Here is a 24,176-nt window from a genome sequence, read left to right on the forward strand (position 1 = left end):
ATGTAGTAAAGGGTAATGTCAAAAATCTGCAGCAGTCGTTATTTTTTCTTTTAAACTAGTAGTACAACATTTGCAGATGAAAAAAAACTTGTACATATTGTGAACGGATAGTGAAACTTAGAGGACATAGATGGGCTGGTTGAATGGGCAGAGAAGTGGCAGATGAAATTTAATGCTGGAAAAAAGTGTGAAGCGATTCATTTTTGTCGGAGGAATGAGGTGAGGCAATATAAACTGAAGGGTATGATTCTAAAGGGGGTGCAGGAGCAGAGGGACCTAGGGGTCTAAGTGCACAAATCATTAACGGTTGCAGGGCAGGTTGAGAAAGCATTTCATAAAGCGTATGGGATTCTGGGCTTTATGAATAGAGGCAGAGTACAAAAGCAAGGCAGTGATGATAAACCTGTGTAAAACACTGGTTCGGACTCAACTGCAGTACTGGTGCGCACTTCTGGGCACCATACGTCTGGAAGGATGTGAAGGCCTTAGGGAGGGTGCAGAAAAGATTCATGCGAATGGATTAGAGAAGTTGGGTCTGTTCCCCTTGGAGAAGAGAAGATTAAGAGATTTGATAGGTGTTCAAAATCATGAGGGCTCAGGACAGAGTAGATAGGGGGAAAACGGTTCCCATTGGCCACATGATCCAGAACCAGAGGACTCAGTTAAGGTGATTCGCAAAAGAAGCAACAGTGCCATAAGGAAAAATGTTTTCACGCAGCTAGTGGTTAGGATCTAGAATGCACTGTGATGGAGGCAGATTCAAATCGAGGCCTTCAAAAACGAGAGAGAGAGAACTGGATAATTATCTGAAGAGAAAAAATTTGCAGGGCTAAAGGGAAATGGCAGGGGAGTGGGACTAGGTGAGCCGCGGCACAATGGGCCAAGTGGCTGCAGCATAGAAAAAGGCCATTCTGTTATTTCAGGAGGACAACTTAGCATTAGTTTACATTTGCCAATTTGGTCTGATTAGGACTACACACTCAAAACAAGAACTCGTCTTCTCATTTTATGGATGCTGACTAACCCACTGTACATTTTGGAACATTTTACTTATTGCTGTTAAAGCTTACTGTCTTGCACTCATCAGGAAAGACACAAGAACACCAAATTTCAAAGGAATCAACAATTTATAGTGTATGATAAAAAGGGTGCTGATTGGTTGAGGCATTGCCATGAACAATGCACCAGGGAACTACTGACCCCTACACTTCAGTTTAATTCAAAAATGACAGAGTGCCTGGACATGTTCCTTTTGCCTGCAGAGGACAGGTCCCTGTGCATGACTATAATTAGTGTAGGCCGGCAGCCACTACTTTTGTACTTTTTTTTTTTTTATAAATGTTTTTGCATTTTATTTCTGCCTTGCTTTTGAATTTTAAAAACCTGCATTAAACCTGCAGTGCATTTTAAAAGGTTATTTTGTAGACATTGATTTAAAGCTAAGTGTGACTGTACTCTGATTAAGTCAAATAAATCAATTATGTTAATCAATAGTATGAACTTGCTCCCCCCCACGCTCCAAGAACTTTTACCTTGTTTTCATGCTGCTCAGTGTAGGCCATGCACAGCTGTTGTTTTGTGCACAGTTTTTTTTCTTCTTAAAAATAACAGTTGCCTTCTCATTGTTTAAACAGAAAAGAGTGTTGGATGACCCTTGAACTAAAATCCCGGACGATGGATAACCTTGCACATGGGGTGGTCCACTATGGTGTGGTAACAGAAAATGGAGTTTTTTTTTAAATGTACAGTATAACCTAATTGATGGCAGGTGAGACACACCAAAGGATGCATCAACAGCCTGGCAGCATCACAGTGCTTGAGAAGAATTTGCCAAGGACTCACGGTTGTCAAGACTCTTGTTTTGAGAAAGTCTGATAGAGGCCTTAAGAAGCAGGAATGGAGCCAGAAATTGGACTTAAAAAGGGGCACAGCATCCAAAGTTCAGGGCTGCAGCCAGAGTGGACCAGTCAACCACTGAAGCCTATGGAGGAAGGGACATCGGAGTGACTGACCAGAGAGTCCACCCCTGTGCAAGGCTCTCCAGAGACTTGGTGATGTATGTACCATGGGGGAAAAAGGTAACATTTTAGGGAAATGTCGTGAACAGACTAATTTGGTGTTATCGTAGCGTGCTAGAAGTTCTTTTGCCTTTCTATACTCTTTCCTTCCTTTCTTTTTAAGAAATCTTTCATTCCTTTATCATTAAGTAATTAAAGAACAATTACTCAATAAAATTACTGTTCTTACACATGATTTGGTGTTGAGTCACTCATTCCTGTTACATCTAGAGTACAGCTCCGAACCTTGGCGAGACTCTGCAGGGGAATCTCATGCCCTACAGTAGCTTCCAGCAAATCTAAGTGTGCCACATTGCGAGCCCGACTGAATCTTAAACTGGTTGTTTGTGTAATTCTTAGCACACTCGAGGTTGTTCAGTAAGTGCTGTACAATCGCAGAAACAGATCGAACGTTAGACAACGTAAGTCAACTCTGAAAACAAAAACAATCAGCACCCTTTTGTCATGAAGTATAGATTGTTGCTCCCTTTGAAATTTGGCATTCTTGTGTCTGTCCTGAGGTGTGAAAGACAAAAACCTTCGATAGCATGTCTAAGAAATTTTCGTATTTTTGGTAGCATGTTAATATTTTGATCAGAGTTATAGATAAAACATACTAGCTCTGGCATGCTCAAATTAATTAAACTAACTAATTTCAGATTTAATTCACCATGGAGTAATTTCAAGTTGGCAAGCTACAGTACAAAGAAATGTCAAACATGCTGCATGTTTAAAACTTTAAAGTTACAAAATATATCTAAGCTGAAGGAATTGAATACCCAGTTTATTTCACTCAAAATAGTTTTTGCGCATTCTTGCTCTTTTGAATTGCAAGACCTTCGCCATAAATGGAATAAAATTACTAATCCTTCTCACCTAACTGGGTTAGTATTCTCAAATCAGGGTCAGAGGCTGTGGGTTCAAACCTCAAGATTCCAAGGATATGATCTTCTACGATACAATGCAACACAGACTGAAATCTGTGTTGTTACAGGTGGCATCCTTCAAAAGACATTATGTTGCCAACTACAACATTAAAATATCCAGAGTACTATTCAAAAAGAGCAGAATGTCCCAGCTATTCTTCACAACCTATAGCACTGTAAAAGAAAAACGAACTGTGTATTCATTTAATTGGGGTTCGACCAATGTCACCTGGTGCAGAAAGGCTGCCAGAGACTTAGCTAACAAATTAGTCCTCCAAAAGGTAACGGTGATGAGATAGGGATATGATAGAGCACTGTAGATATTCAAGTACCTTACTTGTCACACCATGTCTCCTCTATTTACCCCACTCTTAATGATCTAATACAAGTTAGTGTTGGTTAACAAGAGTAAAAATCCAATCACTTTTTCCAGTGAAGTACCAAAACCAAGTTAACATTTTAACTTCTCAAACAATGGGGGTGATTTTCAACTCCTTGCATTCCTTTTCATGTCAGAAAAGCAAATGAGCGGCAGTGGAAGATTTGGGGGAAAATTTCAGCAAAAATTAAACTCTCAATATCCAAAAGTAGAAAGCAATTGAAAAAGAAACAATTCACAGGACGTGTAAAAGCAAATTCCTGCTAATCCCCAATGCAAGGACTAAAATTAAACAAAGCACAAATGTACCAGTTTCACAGCAAACTGCAAACAATGACCTTCTTGCATTACAAAAAACAAAAAACTGATGGTTAAAATTGTTTCAGAAAGGTATTATTGAGAAGACCTGGCATCGATATGGACCCGATATAATCATCTTGGGACACGTGATATTCAATCTACAGTGCAAACTTAGGCAAAAGGATATGTAAACATGTCTGATCCCAACCTGCACTTTAATGAAAAGGCAGACAGACGCAGACAATGGTAATAGGGTAGGCATTTTTTAAAAAGTGAAGTATTTGCAAATGTTGCCTATTTTCTACAAAAAATATTCCTACAGATTTAACACATTTAGGAGGTCATCTATTTTACTAATTTCTAACAATGCATTATATGCTCAGTCCTCAATAAAATCTGAGCGTGCCCATTTATAAACAGTAGTGATAAACTTGATGAAAACCTGAACAATTGGACCCCATTAAAATTACCAATACAACAATCTTCAAAGATGCAGGAGCTAGCACAAGCCATCCAACACAAATTACCAATAGTTCATAGCTAAACTTATAATTTTCCCATCAGCATTACTTGAGAACACTAGGTTGGAACTTCAATTTTTATTGACCCCAAAGTGTGGTTGATGGTCGGCACAGACTCGGTGGGCCGAAGGGCCTGTTTCAGTGCTGTATCTCTAAATATAAAAATACATCCTCTCCAATGCCTTAGCATCCTTCCTAAAGTGTGCTGCCCAGAAGGGCACAATACTCCAGTTGAGGCAGAACACAAAACGTTTCATACAGGTTTATCGTTACTTACTTGTTTTTGTACTCAATGTTCCTACATATAAAGCCCAGGAGCCCATATGCTTTCTCAAGCACTTTCTCAACTTGCCCTGCAACCTTCAACTATTTGTGCACTTATACCCCCAGGTTCCTCTGCTCCTGCACACTCTTTAGAACTGTACCTTTTAAATTACATTGCCTCTCCTCGCTTCCCTGCATTAAATTTCATCTGCCACTTGCCTACCCATTCCACTAGCCTATGGCCTTTTGAAGTCAATCATTATCCTCTTCACAGTTCACAATACGTCCAAGTTTGGGGTCATCTGTAATTTGAGATTGTGCCCTGGACATCCAAATCTAGGTCACTAAATGGTCAAGAAAAGCAGAGGCTCCAACATCAACCCCGCTATATACCTGCCTCCAGTTTGAAAAACAAACAGCTACTGTTTCCTGGTCACAGCCAATTTTATAAACGCGTTGCTACTGTTCCTTTTATTCCATGGGCTCTAACTTTGCTGACAAGGGGATTTGGACAGACTTAGTGAGTGGGCAAGAATATGGCAGATGGAATATAATATGGAAAAATGGGAGGTTATCCACTTTGGTAGGAGGAACAGATGTGCAGAGTATTACTTAAATGCTAAAAGATTAGAAAGTGCAGATGTTTGTTTAGTTTAGAGATACAGCACTGAAACAGGCCCTTTGGCCCACCAAGTCTGTGCCGACCATCAACCACCCATTTATACTAATCCTACACTAATCCCATATTCCTACCACATCCCCACCTGTCCCTATATTTCCCTACCACCTACCTATACTAGGGGCAATTTATAATAGCCAATTTACCTACCAACCTGCAAGTCTTTTGGCTTGTGGGAGGAAACCGGAGCACCCGGAGAAAACCCACACAGACAGACACAGGGAGAACATGCAAACTCCACACAGGCAGTACCCAGAATTGAACCTGGGTCGCTGGAGCGGTGAGGCTGCAGTGCTAACCACTGCGCCGCCCATGCACAAAGGGTGTCCTTGTCAATAAGTCCCTGAAAGCCAACTTGCAGGTGCAGCAAGCAATTAGGAAAGCTAATGGTATGTTAACCTTATCACAAGAGGATTTGAGTACAGGAGTAGTGAAGTCTAGCTTCAATTGTATAGAACCTTGGTTAGACTACACCTGGAATAGGGTGTGCGGTTTTGGTCCCCTTAGCTTAGGAAGGATATTACTGCCATAGAAGCAGTGCAACAAAGGTTCACCAGACTTGTTCACGGGATGGCGGGAAATGAGAAATTGGGAAAACTGGGCCTGTATGTTCCATGGTTTCAAAGAATGAGAGGTGATCTCATTGGAACATACAAAATATGTAAAAGGGATAGACAGGGTAGATGCAGTCAAGAGGTTTCCCCTGGTTGGGGAGTCTAGAACCACAGGACACAATTTCAAAATAAGGGGAAAGCCACTTCGAACAGAGATGAGGAGAAATTTCTTTACTCAGAGGGTTGTGAATCTTTGGAATTCTCTACCCCAGAGGGCTGTGGAAGCTCAGTCATTGAGTATGTTTAAAGCAGAGATTGACAGATTACTAAATACCGATGACATAAAGGGATATGATAGTGTGGGGGAAAAGGTATTGAAGTGGATGATCAGCCATGATGATACTGAATGGCAGGGCAGGCTCGATGGGCTGAACGGCCTACTCCTGCTCCTATGTTCCTAAGCCGTTAGGTGACACTTTTCCAAATATCTTCTGGAAGTCAATGTATTCCACAACAAACACATCAATCCTCTCTGTTACCTCAAAAAACTCAAGCAAGTTAGCTGAACACAATATGCCTTCAACAAATCCATGTTGCCCTTCCTTAACAAATCTACATTTGTCCAAATAACTATGAATTTTGTCCCGAATTATCATTTCTAAAAGCATTCCCACAACTAAGGTTAAACTGACTGGCCTGTAGTTGCTGCGCTGGTCAGAATACCCTTTCTACGCAGCATTTGCAATTCTCCAGCCCTCTGGCACCACATCTAAATCTAAAAAAAAGTTTGAAAGATTATGGGCAGCACCTTCACAATTTCCACCCTTACTTCAAGTGTTCTTGGATGCATCTCATCCAGTCCTGGTGACTTATCAACTTTAAATACAACCAGCCTATCTAATACCTCCTCGATCAATTTATAGCCCATCCAGTGTCTCAACTACCTTCTCTGCCACAATTTTTGGGCAGCATTTTCTTCCTTGGTAAAGACAGATGCAAAAGTATTCATTTAATACTAAAATAAAAGCAAAATACTGCGGATGCTGGAATACCTCAGCTATTCCCTCCCCCCACCTCCATGCATAAATCCCATCCTTCTGGTCCCTAATCAGCCCTGCTTCACCTTTTAACTATTTATATGTCTATAGAAGACTTCGGAATTTCTTTTTATGTCAGCTGCTAGTTCCTTTTCATACAGGACAGGCATGAATCCAATACTATTCTTTATTAATAACTATTCTTTATCCTATCCCTTTAGGTGACGCTCTGTGCCCAGTATGGTTGGATCTGGTTAACCAGTTACTCGAAGTAACAGCAATAGCCCCTGGATTGAGCCTTTACTTTTCCCAACCTGCCTGCAATGCACCCTCCAGTCATCCGCCCTGATGACTTCCTCAAATATACATCCTTTTTCAACTTCATCTTACTCTCTCTCTTTCATAATCCAGGGAACTCTGGATCTGTCCGCCAGACCTTTCTGCTCCCCCGCAACCAGCCCTTTGTAGAAATACACCTTAACTGTACCCCAACCATCTCCTCTTCAAAAAAGCAGCCCATTCTTCGGTTACAGATTTGGCTTCCAATCCTGGATTCCAATTTACTTAGGTCAGATCTATTCTCACTCCACTGAAATTGGCTCTCGCCCAATTGTCTTTACTCTGGATTGCTCCTTGTCCTTTTCCACAGCTAACCTAAACCTTATGATGTTATGGTCACTGTCCCCTCTATGTTGCCTTGTTGACACTTGATCCTTTTGACCCACCTCGTACACCAGAACCAGCAATGCCTCTTTCCTCATTGGACTGGAAACATACTGATGTAGAAAATTCTCCTCAGCACACTTTAGAAACTCTTGACACGATTACTATCACAGTCTGTATTAGGATAAACTGAAGTCCCCCATTATAACTACTCTCTCATTCTTGCACCTCTTTTGTAATTTCCTTGAAAATGTGTGCTCTATATCCTTCCCATTAGTCAATGACTTTTCAAATATACCCAGCAATGCAATGGTACCTCGAATGTTTTAGCTCTAACCAAATATATTCTGTCCCTGACCCCTCCAGGAGATACACTCTCGCTGGCAGTGTAATGCTCTCCTTCAGTCAACACAGCTACCCCTCCTCCCTAATATTTTCTGAACACCTTGTATTCAGGAATATTTAGCACACAGTCCTGCCCTTTGAGCAAGGTCTCCGTTATCACCACGACATATTTCCATGTGGCTATCTGCGCCCGCAGCTCACCAACTTTATTTTCTAAATTGCATGCATTCATATGCATGCACAGCAAACACAATTTAGACCTTATTACATTCCTTCTTACTCTGACCCCACCTAATACCTTACTATTTATTTCCTACTCCAGTGCTATTCGTCTCTTCCAATTTTCAGTGCACCTCGTTCTTATATTATCTCTGGTTCCCACACCTCTGCCAAGTTAGTGTAAACCCTCCCCAATAGCACGAGCAAAGTCACCCCTCAAGGAAATTTGTCCCAGCTCTGTTAAGGTGCAACCCATCTGGCTTGTATCGGTGCTATGCCCTCCCCCCACCCACAAGAACAGATGCTGATTTCCTAGAATCTAAAGCCCTCCCTCCTGCACAATCTCTCCTGCTACGCATTCATCTGCTCTATCCTCCTACTTCTATATTCACTTGCGCAACTGGGAGTAATCCTGAGATTACTATCTTGAGAAATCTTGCTTGCAAGTTTCTATGCTAGCTCCCCCAAACTCTGCCTGCAGGACCAAATCCCTCTTTCTAACTATGTCATCGGTACCAATATGGACCACAACTGCTGGCTACTCACCCTCCCCCCTCAGTACTCTACAGCCACTCGATGACATCCTTGACCCTGGCACCAGGGAGATACTAGATTCATGTCTGCAGCCACAGAAACACCTGTCTGGTCCCCCAACTATAGAAATCACTACCACTATTGCTTTTCCAATCTTCCTCATGCCCCCCACTGTACAGCCAAGCCAGCCATGGTCTGGACTCTGGATGCACATCCCAGAGGAACCATCACCCTCACCAGTATTCAGAATGGAATACAGGTTGATGAGATATTCACTCAAGCTGCTCCTGCACTAACTGCCTGGTCCTTCTTGATTGCCTTGCAGTCACCCATTCCCTCTCTGCCTGTATACTCTTAAGCTGCAGGGTGACCACATCTATAAAATGTGCCAGCTATGAAACTCTCAGCCTCGCAGATGCCCTGTGATAGGGTCAGAGTTACACAGCACAAGAACAGGCCCATCTGTGACAGCCAAGCACCTATCTATTCTAATCCCATTTTCCAGCACTTGGCCCATAGCCTTGTATGCTATGGTGTTTCAAGTGCTCATCTAAATACTTCTTCAATGTTGTGAGGGTTCCTGCCTCTACCACCCCTTCAGGCAGTGCATTCCAGAGTCCAACCACCCTCTGGGTGAAAAATCTTTCCTCAAATCCCCTCTGAACCTCCTGCCCCCTGGTTACGGACACCTCTGCTAAAGGGGAAAAAGTTTCTTCCTATCTACCCTATGTCCGTCATAAATTTTGTATACCGCAATCAGGTTTCCCTTCAGCCTTCTCTGCTCGAAGGAAAATGATCCCAGGCTACCCAGTCTCTCTTCATTGCTGAAATGTTCCAGCCCAGGCAACATCCTGGTGAATCTCCTCTGCACCATCTCCAGTGCAATCACATCCTTCCTACAGTGTGGCAACCAGAACTGTACACAGTACTCCAGCCGTGGCCTAACTAGTGTTTTATACAACTCCATCATAACCTCCCTGCTCTTATATTCTATGCCTCGGCTAATAAAGGCAAGTATCCCATATGCCTTCCTAACCACTTTATCTACCTGTGCTGCTGCCTTCAGTGATCTATGCACACCAAGGTCCCTCTGACCCTCTGTACTTCCTAGGGTCCTACCATCCATTGCATATTCCCTTGCCCTGTTAGTCCTCCCAAAATGCATCCCAAATGGCATTACCATCAGCTGTCTAGGCCCCAAGCTCTGGAATTCCTTCCCAAAATCTCTACTTCTCTTTCCTCCTTGAAAGATGCCACTTAAAACCTACTTCTGTGCCAAGCTGTTGACCATCTGCACGAATGTCACTTGGTATCAAATTTTGCTTTCGACAAGCTGAAGCACCTTGGGACCTTTCATGACATTAAAAAGGTGGTATATAAATAAAGTATTGGTTGTTGTACCACGATGACTTGTTCCAGAATTTGGCCAATCTTCAATGACAGTAGAATTTACTTTAACAAATTGTTCATTTACCTTGACACTTACTCTAAGTCACAAAATCCACAAGGGCACTGGGATTGCACAAAACCCTGAAAAGCAAGAGTCGCCATCAATGCACATTTTCTGCCAACCAAAACCATTCAGCTTTTCTTGACAAAATGCAACGTTATTAAAAAAAGAAACAGGGTCAAAAGATATGGATACAAAGAAGCCAGAAGACAGATGATGAAAGGAAGCAGATTTTTGTTTTAAAGTTTAGTGCCACAACGGGTGAGCACAAACATTCACTCAAGGGACTGAATTGGAACACCAGTCCTAAGATTGATATTTTGAAGCTTTCCCTCTCTACAAGCTATAAAAAGGTGACAGAGAGCAACAAGTTTGGCAGTTCAACTCCGTTTCTCATGAAGTACTAAACTTATAGAAAAAAACTAACCACAAATTAGCAAATCTCAAGGATAGCTGCAATAGGATTTTTTTCTGAAATGGGAATAATGAAGGAAAATTATGTATCTGGCTTGTGCTTACAGCTGTCCAAGAAGTGACTGATACTAACTGGATGTTGGAAGGGAAAGTGTTACACTCCTCAGCACCAACATCCCTGACCTTGATAAGCATAAACATTTAACCAGACAAAAACAGAATATTTCATGCAAACATGGCAAAAACACTGAAAATTCTTGCAATCTCTTCTCCCCGTTGAAGTAGCAAAATTTAAAACACTGTGGAAAAGCCAAATCTTGGTTTTGTAATTTGGAAGCAGGAAATTCCCATCTTTCTATATCCAGGTCAAAAGGACCACGACCTGCAACTTGCAGAGTGCACTGCAGACAAATTATAAATTCTCAAAGTTGTCCTGTCAATCCCATACTTACGTGTACCTTAACCAAAAAGCAAACTCTAGCCCCATTTCATTCAGTTTAGTGACTATGATGTACACTTCACTGCATTCATTTCTGGAATGGACAGTCAAACATGCGGGGGTAATAACAACCACAGGCCAACGGTTGTTTGCAGTTCAAGTAGTTGAATGACAGCACTAAATAAATAAAAATACAATTCCCAGCAACTTAAATGCAATTATTTTCTGCATACTTGAGAATTCCTTAATATTCACATAAAATTGTTAAGTAATAACAAGATTTTTTTTTGACCAAATATTTCTAAAAAACTTAAAACCCATTTTCTGAATTAAATTGCTCAAGTTTGTCCAACTCAACAGGATGACTGAAAAAGCAGCTTGTCCAAATGACTTTTTTAATGTTTCAATCAATCTTTTTAAATTGACTCATCAAACAAGACAAGAGTCAGAGTCATTTACAGCACAGGAGGCCATTCAGCCCATCGAGTCCATGTCCGCTCGCCACTGAACTATGCAGTCTGTCCCACTCCCTGCTCAATCCCCATAACCCTGCAAGTTTACTTCCTTAGAGTAACCATCCAACTTCCTCTTCAAGTCATTGATTGTCTTCACCTCCATGACCCTTGAGCAGCGAGTTCCAGGTTATTACCACCCACTGAATTTTTAAACAAGTGCTTCCACCTGCCTCCCTTGCTCAAAACCTTCAATCGGTGTTCCCTAATCTTTGTACCATTTGCCTTGTCTAACTAATCTAAGCCTGCACATTTCCATGACATCTCCCCTCAATCTCCTTTGTTTGAAAGGAGAACAAACCCAGCTTTTCCTCCATCCCTGGAATTATTCTGGTAAATCTCCTCGGCACCCTCTCAAGGGCCCCCTCATAACTTCCTGAAGTGTGGTGACCAGAACTGGATGCAGTACTCCAGTTGGCACCTAACCAGAGCTTTCTAAAGGTTCAGCACAACTTCCCTGCTTTGGTACTCAATGCCTCTATTTACAAAGCCCAAGATCCCATATGCTTTGCTAACCACTCTCTCAATATGTCCTGCCACCTTCAAAAGATCTATGCACATGTACCTCCATGTCCCCGTGTTCCTGCACATGCTTTAGAACTGTGCCATTAAAGTATAGATTGCCTCTCCTTATTCCTTCTGCCAAAATGCATCACCTCACACTTGTCAGTATTAAATTCCATCTGCCATTTGTCTTCCCACTCTGCTAGCCTATGTCCTGTTGCAAACAGTTCATATCATCCTCACTTTACTGCTCTACTACAACATATGGCGCATCATATGATTTAAGTCAGCTGAAATTCATCTATAACCTTAGATTAAAGTACATGTTCAATACAAGACAGGCAAAAGTGTTGTTCATAAGACAACCCGTAAACTAACAGGAATTATAACTATACAACCCAACATCCACTAATTAATTGGCTCCTTTTGCTAATAATGTTTAGATGAAAAATATTTTTACTTTGCTTCATAATCTGCCTGGTATCACCACAGCTTTATATTTAAATGGATATGCTGTTACAATATTACTCAAAAAAACCAAGCTAAAAAAAAAGCCCTCGCAGTGCCAAATAAGCTAGCAACAATCTGCAACTTGGTAAAAGGTCAGCTTACATCAATATTCTGCCAAAAGAATTCTCAAACACAACTATTAATAGATACACCTGTAAATAGCAACATCCAGTTGAGAGAGACAGTGTTGACATTGGGCACTGTGAAGTCCTGTTCTCCTGAAGCCCTTTTCCCCCCTAAACGAGTGATTTGCCCTCACTACAGCTTTTTTTGGTTCAATAACTTCAACAGTGACACAATTTACCAAATATATGTAAGGATACAAAGCAATTTCTAGACACAGTAAGACCAAAGGTCTGTCAAGCACTGGTCAATATTTATCCTTCAACCAACATCACTAAAACTGATGATTCGATCATTATCAGATTGCTGTTTGTGGAACCTTGCTGTATTCAAATTGGTTTCTGCATTTCCTACATTACAAAAGTAACTACACATCAAAGGTACTTCACTGGCTGTCAATTACTTTGGGCAATGCTCCCTCCAAGTCGTGCAACAAATCAGAAATGTGCCACACAGGGACAAACAGACTGCACACAACCAGCAGTCCCTTTAAGATGCATGCATGCGTTGCCTTGCCAGCAATCGTAAAAAGAGAACACTTGCTTTTAATTCACCATCTACCATCCTGGTAGTCACATCATATAGCGATGTTGGCTAAAGGCCTGCTACCTGACGGGACCAGACAATGTGTCGGGTTCGGGTCCAGTCGCACTTCCAAGTCCGGCATTCAGGCTTGGGTCAAGACGGGCCGGACATGCTCTAGCGCCACCTCAGATAAGTGACTCTAATGTTAATTTACTTATTGGACTTTAGTTATTTTAAGCTTGTGCAAGTAAGGAACAAAGTGAAATACAGAAGGTAAGTTAACTGATGGTCGGGTCGGGCACAGGAAAAAAAAAATGGAAAGACTCGGGCTGGGTCGGGCCTCATTTGCAGATCCAAGCAGGCCTTTAATATTGGTACTGTTGATTAATCATAGCAATCAATTTCTAAATCTGTTTTGTACTAATTGATAGAGATGACAGGAGAAGCCCAGGGTTAGAGCACTTTGGGAGCTATAGGTTCAAAGTTACCTTTTCCCTTCAATTTCTTACACTACTCTATGCTACATCTCAAAATTACTCATATGCTGTATCTTAGAAAATCTATTTCAGAAAATATCACTAAAATAAATCTATTGTAAACTTAAGCTCATTCAAAAACTTGGCTGCCCATATCCTAACTCACACCAGGTCCCAATTCATCCATCACCCCAACACACAATGACCTAGACTGGCTCTCATTTTAGCAATGCTTCAATTATAGAATTCTCATCCTTGTTTTCCAATCACTCCATGGCCTCATCCTTCCTCCAAACCGATCATATGTGCTCATTTAATTCTGGCCTCTTGTGCATTACCAATTTTAAACCACACCACCTCTAGCAGCCTAGGTCCTAAGCTCTGGAGTTTCCTCCTGTAATCTCACCACCTCACTCCTTAAATCCTGCCTCTCATGTCCTACTTACTCCTTACGTGGCGCAATGTTAAATTTTGTTTGATAAAATTCCTAGGAAGCACCTTGGGATATCTTACCACATTAAAAAGGCACTGTATAAATGCAAGTAGTTGTTGTAGTTTTGCATATTTTTGGATAATTTGGATCAATTAAACCTCATTCAGTAATTATGTGCCCTCAATCTTACCCACTTAGAAACATGCCAGTGCTCACTCCAGTGCTACATTACCACCATATAGAACAATTTACAAAAAGTAGTATGAAACTCTAATACTCCCTTGAGTTGCAATTACATTTTCCGCTTATAGGTGCTGCCTGAGCGATTCTGGTTTTAATTTCAGATTTCCAGCGCTTAAGTATTTTATTAATTCATCAACAATTTCAGACTGCCTCATCTCATCACAAAAAGGAATAGGCACTTAAGACATTACCCAAATCTAGCTGTAGTACTAAAAAGTTTAAAAGAACAAATGCTATTTGCAGACCTAAGTATGACTGTTAAAACACTGAAACTGAAGTTAACCTTTTTGCCATGTAAAATCATAAGTGATTCAACACCACTTACGAAAGATTCTAAAACTAGCAACAGTTGAACTATGAGCCACCAAGGTTAACAAGTCATTGTGACATTTTATCTACACATTTGCACAGGACTTTGGATAGTGGTCATTTGAATTCAATCAGGACAGAACAGGAACCACAAATTGCAGTGGACACAAAAATTAATTTGCATCTACCACATACTGGATATCCAGCAAACAGTCAACATCAACTTGCAGCAAAAACTAGTTGCAAGTTTAGGCTAAGAAAGCAAACTAAAAACATAATGCTCTGACTTAGAGAATCTACTTTTGAATCTAATTCTAGTCCAAGTTAATGGGAAAAAAGTCTCCTTAGATACAAGGATCCTATAAGCTTGACCAGTTTCAATCCAGTTCATAGAGTTAGACTGCAGCAAAGGAGGTAACAAAGAATGAACTTGTAGTTATATTGCAGTTTTCACATCCTCAGCATGTCGCAAAGCACTTCACAGCCAATGAGTTACTTTTGAATTGTTGTTACTGTTGCCATGTAGGCAAATGCAGCAATTAATTTGTACACAGCCTTGTGCCACAAAGACAGAACTGCATCACTACTAAACTGTCAGCCTAGATTATGTACTTAAGTCCCAGTGCTGGGCTTCAACTCCACCTTCCAACTTGGAGGCAGGGGTGCTACTACTGAGCCAAGCTGACATTCAGCTCCCAAAAGTACTCATGGAGTGTCTTAGAGCTGCAACAGAATGGAGAAGCAAGAAACTTCCACACAATGGAAAACATTCTTCTGAGCTGGAGTTAAGTTATGTTGTGCAGGCAAGCTGAAGGAAGTTTTATCCACATCTGGTACCTGCTGTACCTGACCAGTTATACTTGATGCCAACACTGGGTGCAAAAACAGAATATTGCAATTCTCTTACCCTAGCATCCCTCACCCAAACAAAAACATTACACAATTTCAGAATGCTGGTTAGCCAATGGTCAACTTTCAGTGAAGTTAATAAAAATGCATAACTGCTTTGGAAAATATGTAGATTACTCTGCCACAGCTCCTTAACACCACTGAAAGACCAGCCCCACTGAATTAAATGAAGCTGCTGCAAAACTCTATCTTCTCCTCCTACTCAGATTTGCCAATCCCTCACTGGGTTTCTGATTGGAAAGGTACTGTGGTTGTAATGGGTAACCCATTACGGTGAAGGGATGGGGTAATTGAAAATTTGCAACCAATATACATTCTTTAAAAGGAACAAAAACCCCATGGAAAAAGTGGTCCAACTGTGGCTAACAAAGAAAAGTTAAAGGTAGTATTTATTTGATGAAAGAAACTTTAATGTTGCCAAAAGGAGCAGTAAGAGGATTGAGAGGATTTTAGGATTCAGCAAAGGATGACCCCAAAAAATTGATGAATATCAAAGCAAGCAAGCGAGACATAAAAACAGCATTTAAACATTTGTGGTAGGTGAAAAAGGAACAGATTAGCCAAAGTAAATGTAGGTCCTTTACAGCCAGAGACAGGAGACATTATAATGGAAGTAAGGAAATGGCAAAGACATTAAAACAAATACTTTGTATCTGTCTTCAAGGCAAAAGGCACAAAAAACTCAAATATTGTGAGGAACGAAGGATCCAGCAAGAATGAGGAACTTAAAGAAAATCAGTACAATTAAAAGAAACAGCACTGGAGAAATTAATGGGACTTGGACCCAATGACCAACATCCTCAGGTTTTTAAAAAGACATGAGTATAGAGATAGTGAATGCATTGGTTTGATCTTTCAGAATTCCCTATATTCTAAAACAGTCCCTGTGGATTGGAAGGTAGCAAACCTAATTTCAGTATCAAAGAGAGAAAAAAAAGGGGAACTAAAGGCCAGTTAGCCTGACAGTAGTAGTAATGAAAATACTAGAATCTATTATAAGCAACATGCTCACAGGGCACCTGAAAAATCATAATGTGACAAGGCAGAGTCAACACAGATTTGAGGGGGAATTAGTGCTGGACAAATCTGTTAGCTTTTTGAGGATATAACTAGCAAGGTAGGTAAGGGGATGTCTTTGGATTTTAAAAAAGCATTTGATAATGGCTCCTCATAAGTCATTATTACACACAATTAGGGCTCATAGGATTGGGACAATATTAGCATTAATTGAGCATTGGTTAACAGACAACAGACAAAGTCAGAATAAACAGGGCATTTTCAGATTGTCAGGCTCTAATTAAGGGGGTACTGCAAGGATCAGTGCTTGGGCTTCAGCTATTTACAATCTATATCAATGAATTGGATATGGGAACCAAATGGAATATATCCAAGTTTGCTGATGATACAAAGCAAGGTGGGAAAGTAAGCTGCGAGGTGGACATAGAGGCTGCAAAGTTAACTCAGTGGACAAGAACATGGCAGATGGAACATAATGTGGTGGAGTGTGAAATTATCCACTTAGAGTAGGAAAAACAGAAAAGCAGATTTTTTTTTTTTTAAATGGTGGGAGACTGGGAAATGTTGGTATTCAGAGGGACCGGTGTGCCCTTGTACACAAGTCACATAGCAGGGGCAGCAAGTAAATGGTATGTTACTCTTCAGTTGTAAAGTCTTACTGAAATTATATAGAGCCTTGGTGATACCACATCTGGAAGTACTTACCCAAGGAGACTCGGCTAAGAGGGAGTGCAACCAAGGTTCAGCAGACTGGTCTCTGAGATGAGGGGAGGATTGTCCTCCGAGTTGAGATTGAGTAGACTCGGCCTATAATCCATAGACTTTAGAATAAGAAGTGATCTCATAGAAACATATAAAATTCTTAAGGGGTCTAATGCTAGGAACTCCCCTGGTTTGGGAGTCTAGAACTACAGGTCACACTCAATAAGCAGCTAGCCATTTAAGATTGATGTGAGGAGAAATTTCTTCACTCAAAAGGGCTGAGAATCCTCCAGAGAGGTCAACAGATTTTTGGATACTAAGGGAATCAAGGGATATGGAGATAGTAGAGGAAGATCAAGTTGAGATGGATCAACCATGATCTTACTGAATGGCAGAGCAGGTTCAAAGGACCAAATGGCCTACTCCAACTCCTATTTCTTCCATCCCTATAAAACTCTTGACTGAAATCTTTCTGCTTTGAGAATATATGGAGACACTACCTGCAACACTTTCACAAAAGTAAAGCTGAAGTTAACAGCTGTGATTGATGTGCTTACACAAGACCTTTTGCTCTAGTCTAAAGAGATTCATATTCCTTGATTTTAACATATTAAAAATATTAGACATCAAGCTGTAGAATAGGTTTTAAATATGGTTAACCTAGATACCACAAGAGGTACAGAAAAATTAGGCCATTTACAAAGTTTTTTTCAGATACAGCAATTTGTCTCACTCTCAATTGACATAAGCATTAGCTAATCAAAAGGTAGAAATGGCCACATACAATTTAAGCTCAAAAAGAGTATTTTTTAAAAAGTTAACCCACCATGCAACTTCCTGATTAGTAATCACTAAAAATTTGCCTTTTTAATAGAAAGGGTGAGAACACTTGCGCATCAAAAACCTGTTACCACTCTTGGTCCTCAACGGCTGCTGGTTATCACAGGTACTGAGATGACAGGAATGCCATAAACATGACTATTACAGTATTTCCCCCTGAACAACGTCAACCACTCTATACTTAATTTAGTATCTGCAGCAACTCGATCAGATTTAATTTTTGGTTCAGATGGCCACCTACAATTCAACACGTCCGATCTCAATCACTTAAAGAACAGTACACTACAGCTCATCGAATATTTCTTACTGAAAAGAAAGGTGGGGGGGGAAAGAGAATAAAAATATGTGGACGAGCGATCAAATACGTCAAGCACTAGGCCAAGGCAAAAACCAGGCCCCGAAACCCTGCAAACTCGACCCTTTTGGGAAAAGACCTACCAAGCACACTTCAAATATCGTCATTTTCAATCTTAACACACACACACAAAAAAAAAAAATCCATAATCTCACACCATGACTTCCAGCGGAACCCAAAGAGCTTTCCCAACCTCTCCCCGGTGGAGTATCCAGGAGCACTCTGCCGATCACTGAAGACAAAACCACAGCAGCAGCGAAAGGCATCACCGAGTTAGGAGGAGGAGGAGGAGAGAAAAAAAAACAGAGGCAAAAACGAACACGCACTAAAAACCGCTCAGCCCAACCGAACCAAACCGCCACTGCGCCCACACCACACGGCAAACAGCCACAGCTGACCGGCAATACACCGATCCGACCTCACCGAAACAAAAAGGTTGCACCGGGAGGGGGAAATCCCCCATGGAAATGCTGGTGATACTCACCCGTGTCAGAGGCCAGTCCTCACCGCGTCCCTGCCGCCTGCCCCCGAAACGCTTCAAAATGGCGCCAATTTGTCTCCGGCTGCACCAATGAACGGAGAGCAGGGGGGGGGAGGGAGGCGGGAGTCACTGTCAACACATCATTCAAGCCCAAAGCCTGCACACTGCCCACTCTCACCACTGACCCACACTCCTCACATACTGGTTTTGGGGAGCGCCTTACAAGGGAGAAAGGGAGACACAGAAAGGTCGACAACAGACCTGCGCACTCTCTGCAATACAGCAAAAATGCACCCGAGTTAATGGGGAGTTGCAGCACCACTTGGGTTATGAATCAGTATACAGCCCCCGATGCGAAATAAAAAGTAGGCCTGCCTCTTTCGCGGTGGCAGTGCATATATTTTATCCTGCAGCATTAATAAAAGTTTCGCCAAAAGAACTTCATGACTCGTACCAGTTTGCTGGAAAATTGAAGCAAGAGCATCTCCAAACGTCGTTAAAAGGTATTACAACCATTTTAAAACAAAACAAGTACAGTGTTCCATTTGATACAAAAGCTCAAAGTATTCAACACGAGGTTTTGAGTTGTTTTCATGGGATAATTCACGTTTTGGAGCTGACTCCAAAATCTTCAGAGTTTGCAAGCATTGTGGGTTATATGATGGTAGCACAAACATACTTTGGCAGAAACAAAATGTATAGTATATTTATTGTAGAACAGGTTCTCAATTTGAACACTAGTAAAGTCTTAGCGCTGTGGGTTTTTTCTGTCAGAGAAACCTAGGTGTTCTTGTCAGAATGTTAAAATGATACAAAACATGTGTTCAGGTTATCTAACCATGAAAAATTATTAGTACTACCCCTTTGTCACGCCTATTTCCTGTTGTCACAAATTTGTGCCATTGGTGACACCGAGAGTTCACGTTTTATATGTAAGTGATGCCTGCTTACCTACATAACAAGAACAATTTATATAGCACCTTTTAGCATAGTAAGACGTCCCAAGGTGCTTCACTGTAACGTTATCAAACAAAATTTGACGCCAAGCCACCGAAGGAAATATTAGGACAGAGGTCAAAGAGATAGGTTTGTAACAGCATCTCAGTCGAGGGAAGCAAGCTACAGAGGCAGAGAGATTTAGGGAGGGAATTCCAGAGTTTGGGGCTCAGGTAGCTGAAAGCACACCCATCAGTGATGGAGCGATTAAAATTGGGGATGCACAAGATGTCAGAATTGGAGGACTGCACAGGTCTCAAAGGGTTATAAGGCTGGTGGGAGTTACAGTGATAGGAAAGGGCAAGGACATAGAAGTATTTGAAGATTAGGATGAGAATTTTAGAATTGAGATATTGCTGGACTGGGAACCAATGTAGGTCAACAAGCAGAAGAATGGAGTTAATGGCCCAGGAACTGAGTTTGTGGTAAGGACCAAAAGCAATGACTTTGGCCTTCTCGATATTTAGCTGGAGGAAATTTCATCTCATCCAGTAGTAGATATTGGACAAGCAGTGTAACAAATGCAGAGAAAGCGGATGGGTCAAGAGGGACTGTGTGTCATCATCATACTGTGGCAGGGGCAGAAACCTAATTCACAGAATCACAGACATTGGAAGGATTCAAACATGGAATTGTGGAAAAGATGGATATAGATTTGGGAGATGACACCTTGTTCATAGAAAAACAGTGAGGGCATTTCATAAATATTTAATTGGCTGTGAAGCACATTGTTATGCATAATGTTCATAAATGATACGATACGAATGCAATCTTTCAATTCATTTTATTTTTTTGTAATGGATAACATTGTAACACTTGCTATTAAGTCATAGAGTTATACAGTACAGAAACAGGCCCTTCGGCCCACCGTGTCCGTGCCAGCCATCAAGCTTATCTATTCAAATCCCATTTTCTAGCACTTGGCCCGTAGCCTTCTATGCTATGGCATTTCAAGTGCTCATCTAAATACTTCTTAAATGTTGTGAGGGTTCCTGCCTCTACCACCCCTTCAGGCAGTGTGTTTCAGATTCCAACCACCCTCTGGGTGAAAATTTTTTCCCTCAAATCCCCTCTAAACCTCCTGTCCCTTAGCTTAAATCTATGCCGTAATAATAAAAGCAAAATACTGCAGATGCTGGAAATCTGAAATAAAAACAAGAAATGCTGGAAATGCCCAGCAGGTTTGGCAGCATCTGTGGAGAGAGAAGCAGAGTTAACGTTTCAGGTCAGTGACCCTTCACTGACCTGAAACATTAACTCTTAAATCTATGCCCCCTGGTTATTGACACCTCCGCTAAGGGAAAAAGTTTCTTCCTATCTACCCTATCTATGCCCCTCATAATTTTGTATACCTCAATCAGGTCCCCCCTCAGCTTCTCTGCTCGAAGGAAAACAACCCTAGCCTATCCAGTCTTTCTTCATAGCTGAAATGCTCCAGCCCAGGCAACATCCTGGTGAATCTCCTCTGCACCCTCTCCAGTGCAATCACATCCTTCCTATAGTGTGGTGACCAGAACTGTACACAGTACTCCAGCTGTGGCCTAACTAGCATTTTAGACAGTTAGTCCTCCTATCATTGGTGGTGATATGGCACAAGTTAAACGCCTGCTCGGGTCTGCAAATGAGACCCGACCCGGACCGAGTCCTTCCATTTTTTTCCCGCGCCCAACCTGACCCGACCTTCCGTTTTTCACTTTGTTCCTTACCTGCACAAGCTTAAAATGACTGTAACAAAACCACCTTTAAAGTCCTAAAAAGTAAATTAACATTTGAGTCACTTACCTGAGGTGGTGATAGAGCATGTCCAATCCGGCCCGACCCCATCCAAGCCCGAATGCTGGACCTGGAAGTGCGACCCGAACCCGACATGTCGTCTGGTCCTGTCGTGTTCGGGTCAGGTAACAGGCCTTTAGCACAAATCACCCAAGCCCTCTGGCCATTTTGGCATATTAAGACACCTGCTATTCTTATTTCCTCCAGAGGCGTTGTTAGAACCGCTTTTTAAAATTACAAGATTGCTGATTTTTGCTTGCTCTCTGGGTGGTATCGTAACTTCTCTCAGTATGTTACAACAAATGCAACAAAACAACATATCATTTCCACCAACTAACCCTGAGCACAGCCAGAGGAGATTCACCGCTAACATTCATTGTCTTGCAACTGTGTGCAATTTCTATTTATTTTATTCATCCTCTCAACCTTACAAGGTTGGCATTTATTGCTAGTTGCTCTGAGAAGAAGATGGTGGGCTGCTTTCTTGAACTGTTGCAGAATCCTCTGTAATGCTTTGATACAAATGAGTGACTTGCTAGACCATTTCAGAGGGCAATGTGTCAACCACACTGGTGTGGAGCTGGAGTCATATGATGGCCAGACTGGGTTAGGATGATACGTTTCCTTTCCAAAAGGATATGAGTGAAGCAGTTGGGTTTTTATGACTATTAGATAGCTTTTTTTCACTAGTACCAGCTTTTCATTTCTAGATTTCTTTAAACTGAAATTCAAATTGTCAAACAACCATAGTGGAATATGTACTCGCTTTCTCACGATTAGCCCAGGCCTATGAATTACTCGTCCTGTAACAAACATCTGCTACTCTTGCTTCCTATTGTTGCATTCGCTGTGTTACATTTTTATCGCAACTTGCGACACTTGGTAACGTCTGAAGTAATGTCTGATCATATTTTTAATAAGTAAGCTGTAAGGCCTGCTAATATTACCATTACAAATACCTATCACAACCTTCCAATCCTTCCATCACTAGTGGCCCTGGCCCAGTTGTATCTCTGAATGTCCCAGCTATGTAATAGAATTTATCCTATGGGAAGCAAGCCACTGCCATTGATGACTGTAATTAATTTATTTACTACCTGTATTTATTTTTCCTAATTTTGTGTTCCATTGCCAAATTTGTTCAATTATATTTTTGGTGGCAGTACTTAATTCATTTTGACTTTGTGCCCCAACTTTCTTTGTTTAATTAATTAATCTGCCGATAATATAAATTTCATTATTTTTTCTGGCTATGTGATCAATTGCCAAAATTATCTAATTTATTTCTTTTTGTCACTATTTATATTATAATTTTCAACAATAACATGCATTTATACAGAGCATTAACATAGAAAAATGTTCCATGTACTTCACTGACTTCAGACAAAAATGAAGGAAATATTAGGTGGGGTGATCAAAAGCTTGGTCAAAGGGATCAGTTTTAATGAGAGTGTTAATGGAGGAGATAGTGGGGAGGCAGAGAGATTTAGGGAAGAAATTCTAGAGCGTAGGGCTTCAATGACTAATAGCACCAACATCAATGGTAGGGTAAGAGAAGGAGGATGCACAGGAGATCAGAGCTGGAGGGACACAGTGTTCTGGGAGGGCCACAGGAGGTTACAGAGAAAGGGAGGGGGCAAGTCCATGAAGGCCAGTGAGAATTTTACATTGGAAGCATGAGGACCAGGAGCAGCAAGGACAAGAGTGATGGTTGGGCATGACTTGGAAAGCAGTGTTTTGGATGAGCTGATGTCAATGAAGTTGGAGGGCAGGGGGCTGGCTAGGAGAGCATTGGAGTACTCAAGTCTGGAGGTAATAAAGGCATAAGAAGGTTTCAGCAGAAGAGGGACTGAAGCAGAGGCAAGTAATTACGGTGATGGAAGTAGGAAGTCATATTGGAGAGGATATGGGATCAGAAGGTCAGCTCAGGGTCAAAATGTATGCCCATGTTGCAAGCATTCTGGTTCAACTTGAGACAGTAGACAGGGAAGGGCATGGAATTGATGATGAATGTTACATTCCAGAAAGCTAGTTAGTGAAGGATGATACTGGAGCCAATCTTTACTCAATCTTATTTATTTTTTTTACAGTGAAGTATTACAAGAATGTACCTCCCAACTGAACCCACACACTGTTTTGGTAAGTCTCTCTTTATATGTTGTGATGCAGGCCCCCACCTGCCAAGACTGAGGCACACATTATTTCACCACATGAACATTAAAACTTAAAATTGTGGCTGGGAAGAAAAGAGGGCCTATCGCAAGGAATTGCCAAGTCTCTGAATGGAAACATTTGCATGCTGGCAGAGAGTGTTGGAACAAAGGACCCAGTCCCTGCTTCTCCAATACACAGAAGACTTGGTCAGGCCTGTTTAGTCACATAACTAACTGGCTGTTTGAATTTGAACTTGTTGAGAGAAAGAAACTCAGAAAGCTGTTTGTTCGTGGACTGAGAACACCCCTCTCCTGTCTGCTCTCATCTCTTTCTGACATAACGGAAGACCCACTGAAGACACGTGAACTCAAAGAGAGAAAAGGTTTAAGAAGAATACTGGGCCCCAACAAAAAGTAAGAGCTGTCTACAATCAAAAACTCTACGGCGAGCTGGAAACACAGAAACAGTAACAAGAAACCCCCTTCAGAGACTGCCTGAAACCTCTCTACTTTATTTTTCTTCTGCTCTTTTCT

The 24,176-nt window shown here is 41.4% G+C and overlaps 1 protein-coding gene across 3 annotated transcripts in view; it reads right to left on the reverse strand.

Moving 5' to 3' along the window:
• pds5b (PDS5 cohesin associated factor B) overlaps positions 1-18,821 on the reverse strand; it is a 261,787-nt gene extending 242,966 nt beyond the window's left edge. The window contains exon 1 of one of the 3 annotated variants that reach the window (XM_068033499.1): positions 18,724-18,821. Coding sequence is in view for 1 of the 3 variants with exons in the window: in XM_068033498.1 (XP_067889599.1) it covers positions 18,397-18,399 (3 nt within the window). In the remaining 2 variants the exon portion in view is untranslated. Of the gene's footprint in view, positions 1-17,047; positions 17,142-18,396; positions 18,669-18,723 lie in introns of those variants that run through there. The other 2 variants (XM_068033498.1, XM_068033500.1) reach the window with 2 other exon arrangements.
• Between the last annotated feature and the right edge of the window lie 5,355 nt (positions 18,822-24,176).

The sequence above is a fragment of the Heterodontus francisci genome, chromosome 6 (assembly GCF_036365525.1).
Source record: "Heterodontus francisci isolate sHetFra1 chromosome 6, sHetFra1.hap1, whole genome shotgun sequence".
NCBI lineage: Eukaryota > Metazoa > Chordata > Chondrichthyes > Heterodontiformes > Heterodontidae > Heterodontus > Heterodontus francisci.